Source organism: Papio anubis, chromosome 11 (assembly GCF_008728515.1).
Source record: "Papio anubis isolate 15944 chromosome 11, Panubis1.0, whole genome shotgun sequence".
Lineage (NCBI taxonomy): Eukaryota > Metazoa > Chordata > Mammalia > Primates > Cercopithecidae > Papio > Papio anubis.
In genome coordinates, this window is record NC_044986.1 from 82,232,938 (window position 1) to 82,258,995 (window position 26,058).

General features: G+C 42.4%; 1 protein-coding gene across 2 annotated transcripts in view; it reads right to left on the reverse strand.

The window, feature by feature from the left end:
* GRID1 (glutamate ionotropic receptor delta type subunit 1) overlaps positions 1 to 26,058 on the reverse strand; it is a 784,539-nt gene that overhangs the window by 310,085 nt on the left and 448,396 nt on the right. For both annotated transcript variants that reach the window (XM_003903675.5, XM_021943982.2), the window contains exon 5: positions 19,001 to 19,054. In XM_003903675.5, coding sequence (XP_003903724.5) covers positions 19,001 to 19,054 — 54 coding nt within the window. The remainder of the gene's footprint in view (positions 1 to 19,000; positions 19,055 to 26,058) is intronic.

Here is a 26,058-nt window from a genome sequence, read left to right on the forward strand (position 1 = left end):
GATTGACCCATCGCTGATACACTGGGCCCTCAGGAAGGCTTGGCCATAGGCATGGGGTCTCTCAACCTTGGAAAACAAATCATCATGCCTGAGGCCCAAAGTGGCTTGGAGTTAATGTTATTGAGTACCTACAGAAGTTTTTATGATGATGATGATGGTGACAAATACAATGTTTTATATTTATGATGTACAACATGATATTTTGACATGTATACATTGTGGAATGGTTCAATCAAGCTAATTAATTGATCCACTATCAATTTTTTGTGATGAGAACATTTAAAATCTTTCTTAGCATTCTTCAAGTATTCAATGCATTGTTATCAGCTATAGTAACAATGTTGTAGAATGGATCCCCTGAACTAGTAATTCTTTCTAACTGAAATTTTGATTCCTTGGACCACCATCTCCCCAGCCCCCACTGTCACTCTGGCCCATGGCATCTCACCCTTCTTCTCTCTGCTTCTACGAGTTCAACTTTTTTGGATTCCACATGCAGTCACACATTGCTTAATGATGGGGATATGTTCTGAGCAATGTGTTGTTAGATGATTGTGTCATTGTGAGAACATCATAGAGGGTACTTACACAGACCTAGATGGAACAGCCAACTGCACACCTAGGCTATATGGTATAGCATATTGTTCTTAGGCTACAAACCTATATAGCATGTTACTGTACTGACTATTGCAGGCAATTGTAACCCAATGGTATTTGTGTATCTGAACAAAGCTAGACATAGAAAAGGTATGGTAAAAATATGCTATGAAATATTAAAAATTATACAACTGTATAGTACACTTACTTGCAGAACGGTAAGTTTCTCTGGGTGAGTTAGTGGGTGAGTGGTGAGTAACTGTGAAGGCTCAGGACATTAATGTACACTACTATAGAGGCTATGAACATTGTACATATAGGTTACACTAAAATTTTTTTTTAATTTTTTTCTTCAAAAATAAATTAACTTTAACTTACCATAACTTTTCTACTTTATAAACCTTTTAACTATTTTAACTTTTTGACTCCTATAGTAACACTTAGTTTACAACACAATGTATAGCTATACAAAATATTGTTTTCTTATATACTTACATATCTTATATACTTATTCTATAAGCTTTTTTCTATTTTTAAATTTCTTTAAAACTTTTTTGTTAAAAACTAAGACACTTAGGCCTGCACAGGGTCAGGATCAACAATATCACTGTCTTCCACTTTCACTTCTTGTCCCACTGGAAGGTCTTCTGGGGCAATAACATGCATGGAGCTGTCATCTTCTATGATGACAGTGCCTTATTCTGGAATATCTCCTGAAAGATCTGCCTCAGGCTGTTTTACAGTTAACTTTCTTATTTGTAACTAGAAGAGGTACTTTCTAAAATAACAATAAAAAATATACCATAGCAAATACATAAACCAATAGTATAGCCGCCTATTATTATTTTCAAGTATTATGGACTGCACCTAATTGTATGTACTCTACTTTACACGACTGGCAGCACAGTAGGTTTGCTTATACCAGCATCACCACGAATATTGGAGTAATGTACTGCACTATGACATTAGGATGGCTACAAAGTCATTAGGTGGTAGGAATTTCCCAGCTCCACTAAAATCTTATGGGACTGCTGTTGTAGATAGGGTTCGTGGTTGGCAGAAGCATCATTCTGTAACACGTAAGTGTGTAAGTGAGGTCAGGCCATATTTGTCTTTCTATGCCTAGCTTATTTGACTTAACATAGTGTTCTCCAGGCTCATCCATGTTGTCAATAACAAGATTTCCTTCCATTTTAAGGCTAAATAGAATTCCTTTGTGTAGATAGACCACATTTTCTGTATCCACTCAACTACTGATGGACACTTAGGTTGATTCCATATCTTGCTATTGTGAATAGTCCTGCAATCAACATGAGAGTGTAGATGTCCCTTCGATACACTGATTTCATTTCCATTGGATGTACACCCAGTAGTGGGACTGCTGAGTCTACAGACATCTTTCTATGATTGATCTTGTTAGTATAAAACCCAGGAACTTTTGCACATCCTTCAGGAGGGCAGAAAGGAAGCAATCCTATTATAACTGAGATCAAGTTTCTTGCCATCCTTTAATTGGGTAAATTTAATTTGTTTTAAGATAATATCTATAAAGCATCCAAAGCAGGACCTAGCACACAGTAGGCACTCAGCAACGTGATTTCGCTTGCTTCTGAGGGCGACCCCTCGGCTTGCTATTCTTGCCTTGCCGACAGCAAGCAGAAACCTGAACATGGGGAGGCACTTGTTCAGATCCCCATGGGCCTCACGCAGTGGGCTTTTCAGAAATTCTTGAGCAACAGGAGTATCGGGCATGAAAGTACCCAGAAAGTTCAGCCCCTCATTGCCTCAGCAGCTGACAAGCTGGCCTCTAGGGCTGTTGGAAACTGCATCCTAGTTCCAATCACTGGCAATTAAACTGCCTCCTCACTTTCCTTTCCAAAACTGCATAATATTGATTTGGGATTCTCCAGCCACCCCTAAGAGACAGCTGCCTTGGTGCACATAGCATCTCTTGGTTTGAGGCAGTAGGAAAGAGAACCAAAGCTGAGACTACTGTCTCTGTAAACCCTCAAAAATCCCTTAAGACACTTCACAGAAAGAGATTCTGGTGGTTTGAACTATCTCCCACCTCTGCTCTGTTCCAGCTTTGAAAGGACCCTTCCTGGGGAGCTCCACCAGGGGCCCGTAATTCCCCATGCTGTGTGAAGGCAGCAGCCACGTGTGAATGTGCGTGTGTGCGTGTGCATGCAGGCGCGCTTGCTTCTCCTCTGTGTGGTGCATAATGATTATCCAGCCTGGCGAAGGAGGTGTAATAACAGGGTAGAAGGCACAGATAATAGGGCCTTTCTGGCACAAGCAGCAAGTTCATCTGAATCCACCAGAATCCATTTGTTGGAAGACAGATGGATAGGAATGCGGAAAGGTAGACACCAACCTTTAGTTTTCAAATACATTTGCTGCACGTGGTAATTAAAGCTATTTTTAAAACTCCCTAAGTGTCAGCACTCCCTTTCCCAAGCATTTTTCTGTCAAAACTCTGCAAAACGGCAATACGCTTGTTGGGAACAATCGATTCATATCTAAAAACATGGAGTCTGATTCCACAGCAATAGCAGGTTGTCTGTCTACAGGGAGTTGGAACTTGAACTGTAGAGGATCTGGAGTGGCCCCCACAGCCTTGGCTGAGCTGTAGTTTAGTGATCCATGGACACATGTTTCTCACCCATGACACTATAAACTCTCTGAGGGTGAGGGATGCATCTTTCAAATTCTTATGAGCATCCCTGGTGCTTCACAGGTGTTCAGTACATGTATGACGAATGAACAATAGCTTGTCAAGAGTTATATATCATGGGAGGGAGAGAGGTCATGAAAGAAAAAGGTAAGGACCACTGAAGAATCACAGCATAAGTTGTATGCAGTGTGGAAAGAAGGAAAGGCCATGGAAGACATTAATAGGTATTGCAAAAAGTGGGGGAGGCAGTAATTTGAACTGTCTTAAAGGATGCATGAGACTTCAGGAAGAACGAGGGTCGCAGCAGGCCCAGAACAGAACTATAAATGCTGTGATTCGGATTCATAACAAATAACAAAAGGAATTAATTCCTCAAGTCTGTGTGTTTTCCTGATTAAAGTACAAAGGCTAACTTTCCCACGGGATGTGAGTCACTTGTTACAAAGAAGAGCTATCTTTTTTTTGTCTTTTCTTTGAGGCAGAGTCTTGCTCTGTGGCCATCTCCACTTCACTGCAAGCTCCACCTCCTGGGTTCACGCCATTCTCATGCCTCAGCCTCCCAAGTAGCTGGGACTACAGGCACCCGCCACCATGCCTGGCTAATTGTTTTTGTATTTTTAGTAGAGACGGGGTTTCACCGTGTTAGCCAGGATGGTCTCCATCTCCTGACCTCGTTATCCGCCCACCTCGGCCTCCCAAAGAAGAAGAGCTATCTTTTAAGAGTGCTTGCTGTCTGCCTGATGCTGTGCTAGGCCACTTCCTGTATGTTAGCTCATTTAATCTTCATGACTGTCCTAGGAGGTCTGTCCTAGGAGGTAACTATCACAAAGTCTACTGAGTAAATGATGAAGATATGGCTCAAGGAAGGAAATAAAACAGTCATAGAAGTGGTCAGTATTGGAGCCAAAATCATGTCCATGGTGTGTTCTCAAAGGCTGTGATCTAAAGCACAATGGTATGTCATTTCTTCCTCGGTCCTGCTCCCCAAACCCATCATTTGTGCAGCTGCAAACACCCTCTCCACAGGGCTTTTCAAAGGGCTAAAGAATGATCCTGCAGAACAATGACATCATATATCTGCAACCATAAATGTTAAATCTCATAGGTTCCTTTAGGACTGAGAAAGAAGAATAGACCTATTGTGATTAACATATAGAAGTGCATTTCCAGTAAATAGGGTTTGTTTCCTTCAGGTATTTCCTCATGGGACATGTATTAGTTTATTTGTGTGGGCTTTTGCCAGGTTCTTTCACGTTTTCCATAATAGATTTTAAAAATAAGGCACTAATGTGCAAAATAACATAAAGGGTAGAAATCTAATAAAGCAGCCCCCTCTTATCCTCGGGAAATGCATTTCAAGATCCCCAGTGGATGCCTGAAACTACAGATAATACCAAACCCTATATATACTATAGTTTTTTCTATCCAATAACCTAGCACTGGGTGACCAATGGGTGGTGGTGCATACAGTGTGGAGACCCTGGATAAAGGGATGATTCATATCCTGGGTGGGACAAAGCAGGACAACGCAAGGCTTCATCACACTATGCGGAACAGCGTGTGATTGAAAACTTATGAATTATTTATTTATGGAATTTTCCACTTAATACTTTTGAACCTCAGTTGACAGTGGGTGACTGAAACCATAAAAAGTAAAACCGCAGATAAGGAGGGACAACTGCAATAAATTAACAAAAGTTTCATAGTAAGACTTTCCATAATACAAACTATATTACTGTTTCTAAGTTATGAAAAATTCAAATATTGCTGGGATTCCATAACTTATTCAGCATTCAACCAGTGCTGGGTGTGAGAGGGAAGATAATGGGGGAGCCGTGTGGCATCAGGTATGTAGTTCTTAAATTCGAAGTCACTCAGATCTCAATTCCTGATTCTGCCACTTACTAATTATGTAGCATCAAACTGTTTTCTTATCTGTAGGACGGTATAATAGAAGTTGGAGTTCTTGAGGGTTCCGTCCTCCCACCTTTTCCGGCATTCCCCTTCTAGGTCATACACCCTCCTGGCAGCATCACCTGACATTGACTTCTCCTTCCCTTTGAAATGGTTTCTTCACTTGGTTTCTGGGACCACCGCCTACCTGTCCTCCTCCTCCACCTCAGACGGCTCCTGGTCAGCATCCATGATGAGTTTCTCCTCCTTGCTCTGGCTTGGCATGCCCCAGAGGTGCCAGGGTTTGAGCCTCTTCTCATTTTTAGTAATGCAACCCCTTTGTGGTCTCATCCAGTCACATGAGGTTAAATATCCCCTATATGCAGATGGCTCCCAGATTCGTATCACCAGTTTTACCCTCCCTCTGAACTCCAGACTCATAGAGCCACATGTCTAGTGTCTACATACCATCTCTGTGTAATGGTCTAATAGGTATCTCAAAATCACCAGATTCAAACCAAATTCCTGATCTTACCCCTCAAATATGCAATCTCCTCATCTCAAGAAATGTCTTCTCTTTTCAGTTCCTGAAGCTAAAAACAAATGAAAATCCTAGAATCATACCTGATGTTTCTCTTTTCTCATAATCCACACCTAATCCAACAACAAATCTTACCTGCTCCCCACCCCAAATATATACAGAATCCAACTACTTCTTACCTCCTCCATTCTACCTCATAGTCAAAACCACCACCCTTCCTTTCCTAGATAATCACAATAGCCTGATAAATAATTTATTTCATCCCTACACCCCTCACCACCTCACTTACTCTTAAGGCAGTTACGAGGGTATAGTTTCAAAATATATATATATAGATTGCCATCTTTTGCTCAAATCCCTCTCCTTGCTTCCAACTTCACTCAGAACAAGAATTGTGTCTTACAAAGGCCAGAAAAGTTCTACGTGACCTGGCTCCCTGCCATGCTTCTAACCCCTCTCCCACCACTCTCTCCATCACTCACTCTGCTCCAGCCACACTGGCCTCTGTACCATTCCTAAAGCCTATCCCCAGACTCCCACTCAGAGACTTCACACCTGTTCTGTCCTCCAACTGCAATGCTGTTCCCTCAGATATATGCACAGCTTCCTCACTTCCTCATTTCTTCAAGTCCCTGTTCAAATGTTACCTCATCAAATAGATTTCTCATGGGCACCCTATGTAAAGTAGAATCCATTCCTTCTCCTTCTTTTTGCCTTACATGATTTTATTACACTACATAGAATCTAACAAATTCATCAAATTATAAATGTAATAATTATCTGGTCATCTGTCTTGCTCCATTCAAAATATGCTCCACAATACCAGAAGTCTTCTGAGAATTAAGTCAGATAACAAAGATGACGCCTATAATTAACCAAGATGGAGTAACAGCGATTGGATTTACCCTCTGATATGAAATAACCAAAAAGACTAGGAAAAACCTATGAAAAAATAGTTTGCAAGACACTGGAAAATAGGCAATGAAGAATAGCGATCCTCCAAGACAGGAAACAAGGCAAGTTTTATGACTGAGCTAAATCACTGCCTTCAGAGAATTTCCATGCCACAGTGCAGGTGGGGAGAGGAAGCATGCGGAACTCAGCAGACTCCACGTGTTAAGGATATGGACCCGAGAGACTGGAAGAGCAAGGCAGTTAGAGTTTGCAGGAAAGAGTACTAGAGAGGAGAAAACTGCACAGAGAGAGAAAAATGTGGTCACTCAGAGAGGGTCCCCCATGACAATACTGAGCAGAGTGCTGACCAGAGCATGCATGTAAGGAGACTACCTAAGGCTGGTAAAAGAACCAACCAAACCAGTGTACGGAGCTCACTCAGAGCTAGGAAGAGTGTTTCTTCCTACCATCCAGACTGGAAAACCTCATACTTCATGTGCATTGAGCAAAATACTTAGGTAGTCTAGCCTCAGCAGTGTAAAATAATTAGCCCTAGACTGAGTTTTACTTGAGAAACACCTATTAAATCACAAAAGCAAGAGGATCAACTATTTCCAAATAACTGTATCCTAGAAAAAAAAAAAAAAAAAACTCAAGAATATGTATAGGAACACAAAAAAGAGCTAGCACTCAACAAAGTAAAATTCACAAAGTCTGGCCATCAATCAAAGGTTACCAGGCATTCAGAAAAACATAAGCCATAAGAAGAAGAAGAATCGATTAAACAAAACTGACCCAGAACTAAAACAGAATTAGAATTAGCAATGACTTTAAACAGTTATCGTAACTACTTTTTTTACATTCAAAATGTAAGTAGAGACATTGAAGATTTAAAGAAAAGACTCAAGTCAAACTTCTAGAGATCAAAAGTACAATGTAGGCATGACATTTAAAAAACACACTGCACAGAATAATTGGCAAATTAGACACCAACAAAGAAAATATCACTGAATCTGAACACATAACAATAAAAATTATGCAAAACAAAATAGAGAGAAAAAAAGAAGAGGAAAAGAACATCAGTGATATGTGGGATAACTTCAAAAAAACCTAATATCTGCGTAACTCAAAATCTCAAGTAAGAGGATATGGAGGCAGAAAAATAATAGAAAATATAAAAGATCTTTTTCACATTTTGCAGTAATAATGGATTAAAATTTTCATGAAAATTATAAATACACAAGTCCAAGAAGCTCAACAAAGTGCAGGCACACACAAAAATAAAAACAAGAAGAAAACCATGCCAAGGTACGTGATAATCAAATTGATCAAAACCAGAGAAAGAGAAGAAACATTAAAAGAAACCAGAGATAAAGAGCATGTTGTGTACAGAAAAACAAAAGTAAGGATAATATCAGATGCTTATCAGTATTAATATGAGTAGGAAGACAGGGCGGCAACATTTTTAAAGTACTGAAAGGAAATACTGTTAACCTAGAATTCTGTACCTAGTAAAAATATCTTTCAAAAATGAAAGTGAAATAAAGTCATTTCACACATACAGAAGTGGAAAGCATTCACCACCAACAGAACTGTATTATAAGAAATGTCAAAGGAAGTCTTTCAAGCAGAAGAGAAATGATACCAGATCAAACTACAGATCTTCACACCAAAAAAATAAATACCACCTGAAATAATAACGGCAGAGAAAAGTATTTAAGATTATTTTCTTATTACTTAAATCTCTTTAAAAGATAATTGACTGTTTTAATAAACATAATAACTATGTATTTTTGTGTATATAACACATATAAAAGTAATATTTATTACAACAATTATATCGAGTCCAGGAGGGTAACACGGAGGGACACTATTGTAAGATACTCATACTGAAATATATGTGGTATAGTATAATTTCACTTAAAAGTAGATGGTGGTGAATTAAAGATGTATACTATAAATCCTAAAGCAACTACTAAAATGTTTTAAAAGAGTTATAGCTCATAAGCCAATAAAACAGTTAAAATAGAATCATAAAAAATTCTCAATTCATCCATAAGAAGTTTTAAAAGAGAAAAAAGGAAACAAAGGAAACGAAACAAATACAAAACAGCAAGAAGACAGGCTTGAGCCTAACAATATTGATGATTACATTCAGTATAAATTATCTAAAATTCCTCAATTAAAAGGTGAAGACTGTTATAATGGATAAAATAGCAAGACCTAAATAAGTGCTGCCTCCAGGAAATATACTTAAACATAAAGAAACAAGTATGTTAAAAGTAAGATGGTGAAAAAAGGTATTATGCTAACACAAGTCAAAATAAATATAGAATGGCTGTAGTAATATCAGATAAAGTATATTTCAGAGCAGAAAAAATTACCAAGGATAAATCCTAATTTATGTCCTAATGATACAGGGTTAATAAATCAAGAGGACATAAAAATCCTAAGCATTTCTGCCCCTTGAAATAAAGCTTCCAAATATACTAAGCAATAACTGATAAAACTGAAAGGGGAATAAACAAACTCACAATTAAGGATGAATATTTTAATATTCCTCTCTAAATAATTGATAGAAAAAGTAGACAAAATAATCATAAAGGATACAGAAGGCACAATCAACACTCAACTAAAATGACCTAATTCACATTGATGAAACATTCCACACAACAACAGACAATGGATCCTTTTCAAGTATGCTTGAAATATCTAGCAAGAAAGACAATATACTGGCTATCAAATCAGTCTCAATAATTTTAAAAGGACCCAAATAATAGAAACTCTATCCTGTAGCCACAGTGGAGTTAAATTAGAAATCAATAGCAGAAAGATTTCTTTAAAATCCCCAAATATTTGGAAACTAAAAACATACTTCTTAAACCCATGGGTCAAAGAAGGAATCCAAAAGTAATATAGAAAGTATTTTGAACTAAATAATGAAAGCACATCATATCAAGATTTGTGAGATGTCACTAAATCACTTAAGGGGAAAAACAGCAAAGAAAAAGACAGGTCTTAAATCAATTATCTCACCTTGTTCCCTAGAAACTAGGGGGAAAAAAGAGCAAATTAAAGCCAAAGTAAACAGAGAAAAGAAAATGATGAAGACAAAACAATAAACTAATATAAATGGATATTGAAAAACAATAGAGAAAATCAGTGAAATTGAAAACTGGTTCTTTGAAATGAATAACATCAATAAATCTCCAATCAGACTGATCAAGAAAAAAAGAAAAGAGACAAATAATGAATGTTATAAATGAGAAAAATCATATGTCTATAGATTCAACAAGTATTAAAAGGATAATAGCAGCATATTATGAACTTCATACCTATAAATTTTTTTGCTTGTTTTGTTTTGTTTATTTGAGACAGAGTCTCACTCTGTTGCCCAGGCTGGAGTGCAATGGCACAATCTCGGCTCACTGCAACCTCCACCTCCCGGGTTCAAGTGATTCTCATGTCTCAGTCTCCCAAGTAGTTGGGATTACAGGGGTGTACCACCACACCTGGCTAATTTTTGTATTTTTAGTAGAGGTGGGGTTTCGCCATATTGGCCAGGCTGGTCTGGAACACCTGACTTCAAGTGATCTGCCTGCCTCGGCCTCCCAAAGTGCTGGGATTACAGGGGTGAGCTACCATGCCTGGACCGTACCTATAAATTTGACAACTTAGATGAAATGGGAAAATTTCTGGAAAGACACAAATTACTAAACTTACTTGAGAACAAATAGCTAGCTCTATGTCTAATACATAAATGTAATTTGTAGTTAAAACATTCCTCTAAAGAAAACCCCAGGCCCAGATGGCTTCATTGGTAAATTCTAACAAACATTTAGGGGAAAAAAATAATAATTATTTATGAACTCTTCCAGAAACTGTGAAAGAGAGAATACTTCCCAGCTTACTTTTGAGGCCAGCATTATGCCAATACCAAAACTAAAGAAAGATATAAAAAGAAAAAATAAATAAATACCAATCTACCTGGTGAACATAGGAGAATAATTCTAATCAAAAATTTAACAAATCAAATAGAACAATATATACAAAGGATAATATAATGTGAAAAGTAGGTTTTATCCCAGAGATGTTGGATTGCTTTAATGTTAGAAAATCAGTCAATGTAATTCAGCATATTCTGCAAAAAGAAAAACCATATGATCATCTCAATAGATGCAGAAGCATTAGATAAAATCCATTATCATTTCCTGATAAAAATTCTCACCAGTCTGGGAATGGAAGAGAACTTCCCCAATCTGATAAAGAACATCTATAAACAACTTACAGCTAACCTGATACTTAACGATGAAAAACTGTGTGTGTTCCCCCTAATATCAGGAATACAAAAATGATGTCTCCTGTCACCACTTATATTCAACATTGAACTGCAGGTACTAATCAGTGCAATCAGGCAGAAAAAAGAAATAAAAGGTATCCAGATGGAAAGGAAGAGGTAAAACTGTCATATTCCCAGAGGACATGATAGTCAAGAATATTTTCTCTAAGAAAATCTAATGAAATCTATGAAATACTCCACTAGTATTAGTAAGTGGGTTTAGCAAAGTTCCAGGATGCAAGATCAATATGCAAAAATCAATTGCATTTGTATATTCTACCAATGAACAATTGGAAATTAAAATTTGTTTTAAAGTATAATTGTCAGTAGCACTGACAATATAAAATACTAAGGGATAAATCTGATAAAAAGACGTGAAAGATCTGTACACTGGAAAAGATAAAACATTGAGAGAAATTAAAGAAAATCTAAATAATTAGGGAGATAGATCTTGTTTGTGGGTGAGAAGACTCACTATTTTTATGATATCAATTCTCCCAAAAATGGAGTACAGATTCACTGCAATACCAAATAAAATCCCAGTCAGCTTTTTGTAGAAACTGACAAGCTGATTTTAAATGTATACAAAAATTTCAAGGACCTAAGACAACCAAAACAATCTTGAAGATGAAGAACAAGGCAGAAGCCTAACAAAATCTAATTCCAAATCGTATCGTAAAGCTATAGCTATAGTAATCAAAAGAATGTGGGATTGGCATAAAGATAGAAAAAAAAAATAGATCAATGGAATAGAATCAAGAGTACAGGCATTTTTCAGATACTACACTAAAAATATATTCTTAAAAGAATAAATTGGTAAGTTAAACTTCATAAAAATTTAAAATGTTTCTTCTTCAAAAGACAGTGCGAGACTGAAAAGCCACAGGCTGGGAGAAAATATTTACAAAGTATATATCTGATTTTTACAAAATCTTTTATCCCAATATAAAAAGAATTTTTAGAACTCAATAATAAGAAAACAAAAAATCTAATATAAATGGGGAAGTTGTTTAAACAGATACTTTGCCAAGAAGATACTTAGATCTAAATGGCAAATAAGCACAAGAAAAGATGCTAGGAAGTATTATTAGTTATCAGGGAAATGAAAAATCAACATCACAGTGAGAACCATTACACACCTATTAGAGTGACTATAATCAAAAAGCCTGACCATACCAAGTGCTGAAGAGGATATGAAGCAATTGGAACTCTCAGCAACTTGGCAGTTTCTTAAAAAGTTAACATAAATCTACCATAGGGGTTGGCAATTCCACTTGTAGGTATAAGCCCCAGAAAAAGGAAAGTATATGTCCATACAAAGACTTATACATAAATGTTCATAATAGCTTTATTTGTAATAGCAAAAAAACTAAAACAACCCAAATGTCCATCAACAGAGGAATAGATAATCCTATTGTGGCTTACAGATGTACAAATAAATATTCCTCATCAATAAAAAGGAAAGAACTATTGCTATACATTGCAACATAAGATGAATCTCAAAATAACTTCATTGAATAAAATAAGCCATACCAAAAGCAGAAGAGTACATACTCCATAATTCCACTTACATAAAACGCAAAGATACAAATAATCAGTTGAGCCAGAAACAGATCAGTAGTTGCCTAGAAAGTGGGAGAAAGTGGGCCAGGAGGGTGGCGTTCCTGAGGGCCATGAGGACACTTTTGGGGTGATGGATATGTTCACTACCTCCATTGTGGTTATGGTTTCCTGGGTATATACATATGCCAAATTTAACAACTTATACACTTAAATATTGTATGTATTGCATGTCAATTAAACCTCAAGAAAGCTGTTACTTTTTCAGAAAAAAAAGAAAAAGGTAATGAAGGTGATACTCAAAAATAATGTCTGGCTCTGTCTAAGGTCTAATAAATGGCAACTCTTGGTCTTCATTCAAGAGTTCTGAGCTGGGGCTACAGAGGTAGTAAGATGTGCTCCCTGTCCTCAAAGATTCCTCAGTGAGGCTGGGAGAGAAACAAGTAAAACAATTATGACAAACATAATTGTTTTTGAGTGTTACTAAATTAAATTTGAAGATGGTAAATGGTACAGGGACTGAACAGTCCAACAGAATTGGAATCTTCAAAATAAAAGGAAGAAAACAATCTTTTCCTTCCCTCTCTTTCTGTGGGTCCCAAACAGAGATTTCTTAAAGCTATGTGATTCAACATTCATATCACGGTCTTTTTCTTTGTTTTCTTCAATTAGAGCATTAGCATCTTCCTCTCCCACGTTATACATGTGGCGCGTAATCTTATTTTCATTTGTTTTACCTTGGTGTGTGCTTTAGGATAGGGAAGACTTGAAAGTCTGGAGTGATGTCCGTGGACTGTTGACAGAGGCTGCTCTAAGAGCAAGGACTGACCCCTAAGGATCCTCACTGAGTACTTGTTGGTGACAAACTAGTGAAAGTGATAAGATGGGGACTGGAGCCTGAGGCTCAAGAACAGGAGAGCGTCTAGGCAGAAGGTACTGAAGAAGTCCACACACTGGGATGACCTTGTCCTTGGGGTGGCAGATGGGGGGTCTCTTAAGATAATAGTCAGATCATTTAACCCAGCGAGCTCTTCTGTGTGTCAGCTCCTCATACTAGGAACTTTAGGGAACCTCAGAGAAAGCAGATCAGCTTGTCCAGGGAATCAGGCATGTGCATCAATTCCCCAACACAGCAGAACTGGGGTGAGGCTGTGAAAGAATCACCCTACTGGGGAAATACAGAAGTCCTTTTGGCAGAGGCAATGTTAAGCAGATCCCTGCAAGAGAGGGAATTCCTAGACAATCACAGATTCAGAAGGACATGGCAGGTGGAAAGAAATACGCTGCCAAAACCCCAAAGCTAGCAGGGAAAAATAAATACAAGAAACAAGAAGTCACTCATCCTTTTGCAGGGATGACCCATGAGATAGGAATGCAATAGTAAGAAGTAAATAAGGGTGCAAGTGTGGGGTCAGGGTCATCCTGCAGAGGGCTGCAGTGGGCTGGATGATGTGGCAGATTTCTTAAAGCTATGTGATTCAGCATTCACATCACAGTCTTTTTCTTTTATCATGCCTTTGTCTTTTCTGTGTCTGAGGAGCCAACCAGAAGGATGGCGACAGTGGTCTCTGAGATCAGGAGCACCAAGAGAGAGCCAGGTTTGGGGAAGATGGTGAGTTTGGAGAGAGACATGCTGAGTTTGAGGTGGTGATGGAGCTTCCAAGTGGCCAAGTCAAGAGGATCTTGAGTCAAGCTGGATCTCTGGATCTGGAGTTCAAGGGCAAGGTCTGGAATGGACGTGAGATGTGGAGTCACCGACATACGCTGGCAATCGGGAAGAAGTGGCAAGGGCTTGCTGACTATACCTCCTCCCTTTTTAGAAGTCACCTCCTCCTGGCCCCTGCTGACCCACAGATCACCTCTTAGAGCCTCACTCTCTGATAAAACCCAGGCGCAAAGGTTATGTGTGCATACTCACATCATCCGTTAAGCACCTTAAACCATTTCCACCAAAGTATGTGTGTGGTTTGGTTCAATGGCTGGAAGAATTCATGTAACAATGGAAGTTGCCCATCAACAAACAGAGTGCTTCAATCCCCATCATCCTTGGTTCTTCAAGAGGCTGGAGAGTCATACTGATTTTTCTATGGGAGAATTCCCTGAACAAAGTTCCCAAAAGGCCAGACCCACAGGGATCCCCGACTCTCCTGGCATCTGCTGGAGGATGCGTGGAGAGGAAACATTTTACCTCAGCTGCTAAAGAGGCTCCAAAAGCCACCCGCCTCATCCAGAGTCAAGGCTGACTGGGCTTGAACTTGGCAACATCTGATGAATGACCCATAGAGGTCCTTTCCATCGCTGAAACTCAGGACTTAATTGTTGCCTTTGTCTTTTCTCTGAGCAGACAGGGAAATGCTTGTCAATGCAATTTGCTCTACACTATGTACATCGACCTGCCTTCAAACAAACCTTTGAAGAATCTATTCCTTATTGAGGGCATTGAGGATTCAGTGATGAGCTGAATCTGGCCATGCCCTCAAGGGACTCACAGTTCAGTGGCCAGCTTGACTAACAGTTCATTTTGTTTTCCACAAGTTCTTTTGAGTCCCCTACCCTCTCTAAGGTAATTTGCAACCTAATCAGTCAATTAAAATATTCTTTAAATACTTTTAGCAGATCTAAAAACATACCCGCTCTCCAGTGTCCCCAGAGTGGTGCCCAGAGACCTATAGGAACTGTCAGTAGGGCTCACACAAGGCTTCCTCTGCATCCAATTATTTCTTCTCCAAATAAACCAGGTCTGTAATATGTAGCACCAATATTCACCAGAAAGAGGGCAGGTGTATTTAGAAAAACACTGCATAAAGAAAGCAAATAAAAACATGTGCCCTCAAGTGTTTATTTTGAATCCAGGAAAATGCATAAAACAAATCAAATACAGAGAAGGAAACTGAAAGGCAGAACCTGTAAGGAATGAGAGTGAGTGGGGGGCACAGCTAGAGGGCCATGCTGGAGGCCCCAAAGACACCTGCGGTGTCGGGGAGGCACAGACCTGATCTTGTTTGAGGAGCTGAACTTAATCCAGAGAAGTGGGGGAGCAGTTTCAAGAAGTGGGAAGGCAAGGACCCAGTGAAGCAGCTCAATTCTAGAGCATGTTGGAAAGTGAGCCAGTAAATGCCTGCCCCTGACTCTCCTTTTCTCTTTATTTTTTCCCCCTTACTTTATCTCTAGTCATTATATAAGACAAACAGGAAGGTGGCTGGGAAACCATTTGCCTGTGGCTCTATACTTGGATAGCTTAAAAATTGGGCAAAGCCTAAAATGATATCACATTGTAATAAGAATAACAGGACTTTTGTGTTCAATTGGGGCCATGCTGAAACCGGAAACAGTAGTCCTGAATATAGCCGGATCCTAAGGATAAGCCTACATGTAATTTGGAAAACACCTCAGTCCTTAACCAGAGGCTACCCTGGGGTGCCTGGGTGAAAGCTTTCCAACAGGCCCTACTTTCTGATAGAAGACTTCAAAAAAAGTCCATGAGCTGGCACCAAAGGCCAGCCCAAGAGTATTCCCCGTCAGTGTATATACCTGACCCCCACTGACTGGCTTCACTGAATCAGACACTGACCGTGAGTTAGGGATCTTTGCCAAGGCCATGTGCATGAAGCTACTGTTTGATGGAAAAATTTTGGAGCCAGACGGTCCTCAAATAGGATCCTAGATACATCATTAATAGCTGCATGACCTTGGGCAAGTGATTTAACCTCTGGAGACTCTGTTTTCCCATCTGCAAAATGAGGATAACTGCCACACTGGGCTGTTGATGAGGACTAGGAGGGTAACAAATGCAGTGACAAGTGCCTGGCGCATAGTAGGTGATTAAGAAATATTAGCTAGCCAGGCATGGTGGCTCATGCCTGTAATCCCAGCAATTTGGGAGGTCAAGGAGGGCAGATCACTTGAGGTCCGGAGTTCGAGGCCAGCCTGGCCAACATGGTAAAACCTCACTCTACTAAAAATACAAAAATTAGCTGGGCGAGATGGCACGCACCTATAGTCCCAGCTTCTCAGGAGGCTGAGGCAGGAGAATTGCTTGAGCCTGGGAGGCGGAGGTTGCAGTGAGCTAAGATCGTACCACTGCACTCCAGCCTGGGCAACAGAACAAGACTCTAGTCTCAAAAAATAAAAAATAAAAATAAGAAATATTAGATGTTGTCCCCTGCCTCACAGAAAAGGAAGCCAAGAAAGGAGGGAGTTGGGGCTCCCTGGAGGCCCCTCACATTTGGAGGAGGACACACTCAGCTCAGAGATACTCGCACCATCCATGTGCGCTCCCGGGCTGGCGCAGGGTACACATCTGGCTATGGTGCAACACTGCCATCCTCTCTAAGCCGCTCCAGTGTGGCTCCAACAGGTATACCCCATATCTGACTCCTCCTGATGACACTCAGCCCTGGGTTCCAACTGCCCCAGTAATGCCAATGTGCCTACCAGTATGGAATGCCCTAGGGGCACCGCACACTGGGTTAGTCTGAAGTTAACTCCAGCCCTGAAGAGTGAATCAAGAGGGACAGACAGGTGGCCCCTGAGGGTGGGTGGGGATTTGGGGAAAGAAAAGAAAACAGGTTAGGAATGTAAAAGCAGAGCAATTCTTTTGAAGACTGGTAACAGAGAAACACTGGCTATCCAATTTGGAGGATTCATCAAAAAAGTAAAACCAGCATCAGACATTTGACTTCAGGAATGCATCGTTTCTTTGGAACAAAGAAAACTGGACTGTGAAGAACCATAGAGAAGTCAGCAAACCCCAGAGAATTCAAACTTCTCAAGGATCAAGGCAGCCTCTCACAGGCTCTGAAAACAGGAGGAGGCAGTCATGTCCCTTCTAATTACCAGCACAACCACCTGCACCCCACGGTAAATGGACAGTTACTACACATCCCCAACTGGCATCTGTGGACATGGAGCTAATAAGATGTGAATTCATGAAGGGAAATCTATGAAAAGTGGACTTTGCAAGTAGTTACAATCTGATACTACCTGCACAATTATTAAAATAAGCCACCCAAGACTATTTCAGACATATTAGCAAAGAACTAATGAGGAAACAGACATCATAAAAGAATGAATTGCCTACATAATAAACCTGCATCTACCAGATGAAGCCATTAGAAATTGATCAGCTAATTTAGGAGCAGCTGAAGGCCATAGCCATGATGGGCCATGATGAAATCTTGCACCAAGAACACATTCTGAGTCTGCTGTCAGTGAATATAGCGCACTGAGGTCACACAGGCCACCCGAGTCAGTGCTCCTGAAAGGACATGTGGGCAGAGGGGATTCTTTGGGAAAGCTAGGGTGTGCGATTTCAGGCCACTCTCATGCAATGCCTGCAGCATGGAGGAGGCCAGGGCCAGACAGGGTACAAGTAATGAAGAGCAGGCCAGGCCACCATGATCTCTGGTGTTGTCATTCCTCCCTGGGGCCAAGCTGGTGGGATGGTCAGTCATGGGAGAGACTTCCTATTTACTCCCTTTACGTGGGTACACTTATCCCTACACGTACTGGTTGCACACACAAACATACTTACACACACATGCACAAACACACATGCACATACAACTCACACAGCACAGCACTCAAACTCATATACAGATATATGCACTTTCATACATACACACCCAAACATATACATACACAAACTGACATATACACACTCATGCACACACACTCATACATACACACATGCACACACAAAATTTGCACATGCACACCCCTGTACATACACTCAACACATACAATTCACACACAAAGACACACACAAACACACACACACTCTTGTACATGCACAGCCACACACATATTCACTCATTTGCACATGCACACACTCACACACACACACACTTGCACATGCATGCACATACCTGTCACACACTCAAACACATCCACACACATATATACACACACCTTCACACAGACACATATATACACACATCTTCATGCAGACACATCCACACACATGCATGTTCACACACACCTACACACACAACTCATAAACACACACACACCATTAACACAGACATACACACACACCTGGATTCACATTCTCGCATGCATGTGCACACCCTGCATACACACTCTCACTCACACTCATGCACACCCTTACCATCCTGCATGAAATTCAGCCTTCCTCCCCTACTCATTCCTTTGCCCCACCGCCTCTGCATCCCAATTCATGGCCTGCCCTAATTGCTCCAGCCCCTGGCTCCCACTGGCTGCCTCACCTCACCTAGCACACCTCATCCCTGCCACCACTGCCCTCTGACTTTTGACTTCCTCATGGACCTGGGTCAGGATTCTTTCTCTGGTTCTCATCTGCCAGGTGAGCACCCTGCTAGGTCAAGTTCAACTCTTTGAGCTCCTGCCTGGGCTAGGTGGAGCCCCAGGATTCACGACAGCCCCCTAAGTCAGAATTGAACCCAAAAGGATCATGCTGAGCTTTACTAAGGGGCTAGGGGCTCAGTCCAGGCCTTGCTCATCACATTTCTAGAGCCCTTACCTCATTCACAAAGACCCAGTGGCTGTCCTTGGAAGCCAGGTTGGTCTCCACGGCCTGCAGAGAGAAAAAGAACGAACATGAACAGAAGCAAGACAGAAGCTGGCAGACACAGGATGATTGCCGAGACAGAGTTTTATAAACATTGTTCTTAGAGAATATTTTCCTCACAAAACATGCCATCCCCCTGGGGCCTGCTCTGGCTGCCTTAGCTGCAAGAAGCTTCATCTGAACACAGACATCTGATTTCCTGCTCTCCCTCCACGCTCTCCTGCATCAGCCCAGAGAAAGATTAGATGCTTGGGTTCCTGCAGGCAGCACAGGGTCACAGACACAGGTACAGCCTCCCTTCCCTAGGAATGCCTGCAAACACTTTTCTGCTGGGGCGCTTAGGGGATGAGTGTTATCATTATTCCAGGCTGCAGAATCAGGAAACTGGAATGAGGGATTTATGGGGGCTTGTCTAGTCCAGCTGTACTGAGTGACATTCAGGAAGACAGCAGCTCACAGCAGCTCTGGGGCTCCCAGCTTCCTTCAGTTCTTTAGGATCCATAGAACAAAGCTCTTTCTAGTTCCTAGGCCATAGCCCCATTTGTAACTCTGTATTACAGTGTTTTGTTCTGTTTCTTTATGGCACTTGCCATCTTTGTGCTTGAACGGCTATCAGTTTACTTATTTCTTATTGTCTATCTCCTCTGCCAGAATATTTCTTATTGTTTATCTCCTCTGCCATTATGTCAAAGGCCACATCTCCTAGGTCACAGCTGTGTCCCAATAGCTGTAACCAGCACACAGCAGGTATTCAGTAAACATTGTTGATTATGCAAATGAAGTGGAAGGCCGAGGCAGACAGAATTCAGTTAATTATTTTGTTTCCTGTATGTGTTTATGAGTGCTTTCCCTCTCCTTCAATTGGAAAGCCAACAGATTGGAAGAATTGGAAGAGACTGATGGTTTCCAAGCATGTCCCGTATGAATACATCCCATGAGCAGGTGCCAAGTGCTTGCTGAGCCTGGGCACTGAGCCAGGCCGACTATGAACCTGGACAAGAGCTATCAGATTGGAGTCCTGTTTTTTTGTTTGAAATGTAATTTTATTATTCCTGTTATCGAAAAAAAATGCAGAAAAATAAAAATGCTCAACATCCCATCATCCCATCCCATTTAAAAAAATATGCTGCCATAGTGAAAATTCCCCCTTTATCCCTCCAAATTTACTCTCTAAACATTGTTTGAGGTGTCACCTTCTAGAAGATTTTACAGTTACCTCCGCAAGTAAATAGCTACAAGTAGATATCAGACAAGTGTTTTCATTAAAATCAGACCATGAAATACACATCCAGTTAAGACTCTAGTTTTTGATTTATCAGTGTAACACGAATATCTTTCCTCATCAGTACATAGAGATCTGACTCACTCCCAACAAATGAGGCATGGAGGTGTCAGGGCCTGTGCCAACAACCCCACCAGTGACCCTAGGTCTGCATGGTGCTGCAGCCTGCAAACTATCATGTACAGGGTGCCTCTCTTTTGCACTGGAAAGAAAAGAGGCTCCAAGAGATGCTAAGCCATGTACCTGGGTATGCTGCAAGGCTGTATCCTGAAGACACTTTCCGCCCCTTTCTACAAACTCAGTTAACCCGGCTCTCTCCAGAGAAGCTTCAAGGGCTGAAGAGCCAAAGCTCAAAGGGACCTTCAGTCAGGGTAGAGGAAGGAGAACACTTCAGGGTGGAGTCTCAGCCACCCCGTCCAGAGCCTCTCTCCTGTCAACACGCAGACTTTCAGGGAGGTCTTCAAAAGCCTGGAAGCACTGATGAAGAGATGGAGGGAGAAGTGGAGACAGGGTGGGCTGAGAATGCTCTGAGAACATCACTGGGCTCTAGCTCACCTCGATTGCCAACAGTTCAACATTTCCTTGACACTCATGTAGAGGACACTGGCAATACTCTTATTAAATGTGCACAGATGCAAATCTGGGAGGATGTCATAACATCTCAGTGGCTGGAACACTGAACTGAATCTAAAGACATGTGGTTTAACAAGGCCAAACTCAAGCCCTACACTCAGTTTCCAGGAGCAGAAGGGCAAATGGGGAAATAAAGTTTGAAAGCAACACTCTTGAGAAAAAACCAAAGGGGACTGCCTCCACCCAGCTGTCACTTAACCACTCTGGTCTCTGTTCCTTCATAAAATGTAGATAACACTTGCCATTTCCTGTCTCCCAAGGTATGTAAAAGCACATCGCTGGGCTCTAGCTCACCTCTAGCTCAACTCATGGAAAGGAGGGTGTGGGAGGAGTTTGTTCCACCCCTTGGCAGGTGGACCTAACCAGGTCACCCCACTCGATGAAGGACAATGCACACTATAGCCCAGTCATGAAGAGGGACAGTTAAAGTGATCAGGGATGCTTAGAGGTGGGATAATACAGGTGTCTTTAAATTGTCATGTGCAAGAGAGATTGGAACTGCTCTGTGCATCTTCTGAGTGTTGACTTAGAGCCAATGGCTCCCATAATCAGGGAGGCAGATATCAATTCAATATAGGAGACAACTTTCTGACTTTCCAAGTCATTCAAGATGAAATGGGATGTCTCAGGAGTAGCGCCGTCCCATCCCAGGAAGTGCCTGAGCAGAAGGTGAGCAGTACTTTCTTTACAGTGTCATGTATCTAAGAAGGTTGACCATTTGTGAGAAGTAAAGCTTTATCATGCACTGACATTCTTCAGCAATGATTCTCCAGTCTGGCTGTGTTTCAGAACCTCCAAGGGAGCTTTAAAAAAGAGGGCCCGCAGGCCTCACTGCTAGGGATCCTAATTCACTGGCAATTGTGCTGTGTCTGAGATCCTGTGCTGTTTCAGAGCTCTGACCCTGCCTCTTGGCTTCAGGAGCTGAGAGTCCCGCTTCAGAATATGCAGTTCTGTGAATCTGAAGGTCTGGGTATACCTGTGCAGGTGAGAGGTTCTCTGCTTGTCCTGGAAGAGGCCAGCACTGCAGACAACCTGATTCAGTTGCTGGGAGACCCCAGGGAGTGGGTGGGAGATTTGGCCACCCTAAGAAGTACTTCCACCTAGTATCAGACCCATGCAGGGAAGATATTGGTGGAGACAATTGATCAGAAAACCCCACGGGACAACTGGTGAACTTTTCTGTCCTACTTTTCCTCACCAATTAAGCATCAGCTAATTTGTTAAGCCTCTTTTCCCCACACGGAGATAAATAGCGCCTTTCTCCAGCCTTTTCCAGAGGGTGCCATTCGCACAGAGGCTGAGATAGATGGAGAGAAGGAGAAGCTATAGCACATTTAGCAGGAACACTGCCTGCCTCCCCCTGTCCTCTATCACCCCACGCTACTCCAGCAATTACTGGAGGGCTGCCAGCTCTGTGGGAAGAGTCCTAAATGCTCACACCCTAGTGGGCAATGTCCCTCCCAGCACCACTAATTCCCCTTCTAAGTGCTGCCCTTTCCCTTTTCCTCTCCAGCTACATCTGCAGCAGGTAGAGGTAAGTCCTCCCTTCCGTCTGCAGAATAAGAACGCTATGGAGAGTTCCAGCAGGCAGGCAGAGTGCACTGGAATCCCAGTTCTGCCACTTCCTGGCTGAGTGCTCCTGGGTGAGACTTTTCACTTCTCTGAGCTGCAGTTTCCACACCCATAAGGCATTTGAATACCAACAGTGCTACAGGGGGCTCTGCCCACAGTCCCTGTGAATCTTGTTAGCATTTTTTATTACACTGACTCAGCATGTGTGTTCACTCCCAACAGCCAACACCCCCAATTCAGGCTGCCTGAACCCTGCTTGGCACTCACGGTGGCTTGGAATGCACGCCCCTAACCAGGGACCCAGAGTGCCACGAAAACAAATCACAGCTGCCTTGCTCCCTAATGGAGACTTCTCCAGAGTGTGATCTCAGCTGTTTCCAGAATTCCTCTGCAGGGTGGAGCCAAAATCACCTTGTTTGGCTTCCTTTATGTTCCTCTTCTAAGTCCCCACTCCCCTGCTGTCTTTCTTTTCTAAATTCCCCATAACTTCTAATAAATCACTGTCATACAAAAAAAATTCATCTCCATGTCTACTTCTGCGAACCCAACTCAAGACAAACACCTCCCACTTAGGGTTATTGTGAGAGTCAAATGAAATTACAGGTGACACTTCCAGCCCAGGGAGGAGCTCACTAAAGACGATCAGTCAGCACAAAGTTCCTCCCGTTCCCTCTACTGGAGTCTCCAGCCTGGTCTTGATTCGATGGTCTCTTTTGAATGTGTACAAGTGCATAATCCCTCATTCATTCATTCCTTCCTTCATTCAACAGACAGAGCCCACCCAACCCCAACAGGCCATCCCAATTCTCCTGGGTAGGGGAGTGAACCAGGAACCTCATCTCTGCCATCATGGAGACACCAGTGGCAAAAAGACCAACAATCAATACAGCTTTGCAAAGTGTTGGGCACCACCACCTCCATGTGCTCCCCTTCAAGACAGCAGGATGTGGTGCTTCCCTCCCATCTTGGCCACAGTGTGGATCGAGCTGCATAATGCTGAGGGCATCAGCAGAGACGTGATGACCTAGTCAGACAAGCAAAGGGCAGCCCCTGTACCCTATGGGTGGGGAGGGGACGGGAGCTGGCCTCCTGCTCAGGGTGGGCTCCCAGTAGGTAGGGTGGCTGATTCCCTGCAGTCTGCAGTTAGACTTCTCTCCTGAAGTGAGACACTGTGGCTGGGGGCACAAACCCTGTGGGAGCTGGGAACTAGGGCCCAATAAGCCCAAAGGAATTACTGCAGTGGCCAGATGCCTGCAACCCTCTAAGTTGCTGTGAATCCCACGAGACCTAGTCAAACCACTGGGCCAGTCTGCCTGGCTCCTGTGGCCATCATATATTGGCAAACACAGAACTTCAGAAGAAGAGTTAAGGATGTAAGAAGTTGCAAAGCATCCAGCTGACTTCTCTTTTAGCCTCTTTTGAATGGAGGAGACAGCAGATGCTGATGGTGGTGACTGGCACATGAGATAGCTGGGAGGCTGGGCACAGTCAGCCAGGGGTAAAAGGAACAGCTAAGTGTCCACACGTGTGTTGACTTATGTGCACATCCACATCTTGACACCCACATTCCACCCTCTGGAAAGAAAAGTGTGCTGTTATAGGCAAACTCCAGCTAAAGGAGGCCCAAGGCGGCTGTTATTCCCACGCTGGGGGAGCCGACTGACTGTGGAAGGGAATGTGTCTCCCTGCTCAAGAGCAACAGCCTCAATCTGAATCTCAGACGCCTTTTCCCAGTGATGCCTAAGAGCTGAGTTGTAAGTGACAGAGGACACCAACAGGCCATTCTGCAGGCCCACTGAGGGCCAGAGGACATTTGGGTCCTGCTCTGGCCACCCTGATCTCACGATTTTCATAGGGAAATAGATGTGAGCCAAGCACTGGCTCCCAGCTTCCAAACAGACTCTGCACAGAAAGGAGTCCCTGAGCACTGACATGAAAGTCAAGGGTGGAGGTGGCTCTCCTAGACTGGTGATGGGGAGAGCTGACAGCTGCCCCTGGACCATACGGTAGTGAGGATCAGTTCTAACATCCAAGAGCCTGGAAGGAGGTAGAGAAAACAGTGAGGCTGAACGCACTGGAGGAGGCATCTCCAGCCTGGGGCCCCTTCCTCTGTGTCCTTGGCTTTTCCCTCAAGTCTGAGTTGGAGACATTTCCAAGGGCGACGAGAGCTTGCTTTAATTAACCACACCCCCAAGATACTTCAATACAACATTTCCTCTGCTTCACAACCCACACACCTCATTTACTCCCAACAACCTAACAAGCCATGCAGTGTTCTTATCCCTGCTTCACAGATGGGGAACTGAGACCTCAATCGAGGCTCATATCTTGCAAAAGGTCCCTTCGCCAGTACTCAGCAGAGGTTAGATTTGAACTCTGGCCCAACTGTCTCCAAAGCCTGTGTTCTTTCTTTTGGTCATGTTGCTCTCCAAAAGCCCCAGATAACTGTCTGAAAAAGCTTTTGGGTCTGAACCTGGCCCCGTAACAATGGGAACAAATGGTCTTTTTTCTCATATCTAAGAAAACACCATTACAAGTCACAGTGCTGTCCTTCTCCAGGTTAATTTGCTCTCATAAGCCTGAGACCATTATTCCACTTGCATTTCTTAAGTGTGAGACTGTTTCTCTTTATCTTGGCCTAAAGGAATAGTAAATGGAGTGAAAAAAACCTCCACATGGAAGCCTTCCAATAACATCGCTGAGGATTTATTTTACAAAGTGCAAATGCCACCAATTATTTATGTATGTGTTAATTGTTGACCACTTATCTAGGCATCCCCCCAACACTGGGAGCCTGAGATACTGAAAGCTTGTCAGCAATTAGCATCTTTTTAAAACCCCAACTCTAACATTTGAGAACATTCCCCCCATGGAGCCCAGGGCCTGGCACTTTCCCAAGGACAGATATTGAGCTCACGTTAAAGGCCCACCGCTGCCTTTGCAACAACATGTCATTTAGGAACAATGCTCTCTGTGCAATGTCACCCCTCCAAAGCACGCGGGAGCGCAACGCCCCTCCATTTGCAAGGAAGGGGCGTAGCTAGCTGCAGGAGGATGGATTATTTGAAGAGCCTGTTTAAAAGGAAATCAGCAAAGCAGACACCATGAGGCCCAAGTTTCAGAAGTTATGCCAGGAAGCATGAGGAAACCCCTAAAGAGCAGTTATCACAGAACTTTCTCAGCCACCCTGTGCCTCCTGGGGGCCTGCCTGCTTGGGAAAACGTCCCAAGATGCTGGCTCAGCTGCTTCTCCTTGCCCCAGTCTTTTCTCTGGAGCCTCTTTGGTCTTTGTGTTCACCAGAAAACTGCCCTGAAGTTCTCTTCATCTCCCACGAGTCCTAATTCTGGCTCCATCCTTATTTTTAGATCCCACTGGGGAATCTTGGATCCCAGAAGGTCTCTTTTCCAGTGTTTTCTCCCAAGCCTTTCCCAGGAGTCAGCCCCTCCTGACGGTCATCTATTCCCACCTCACCCATCTCTTTGCTGGAGGATCCTTGAAGCCCAAGGCCCCCACCCTTGGCAGG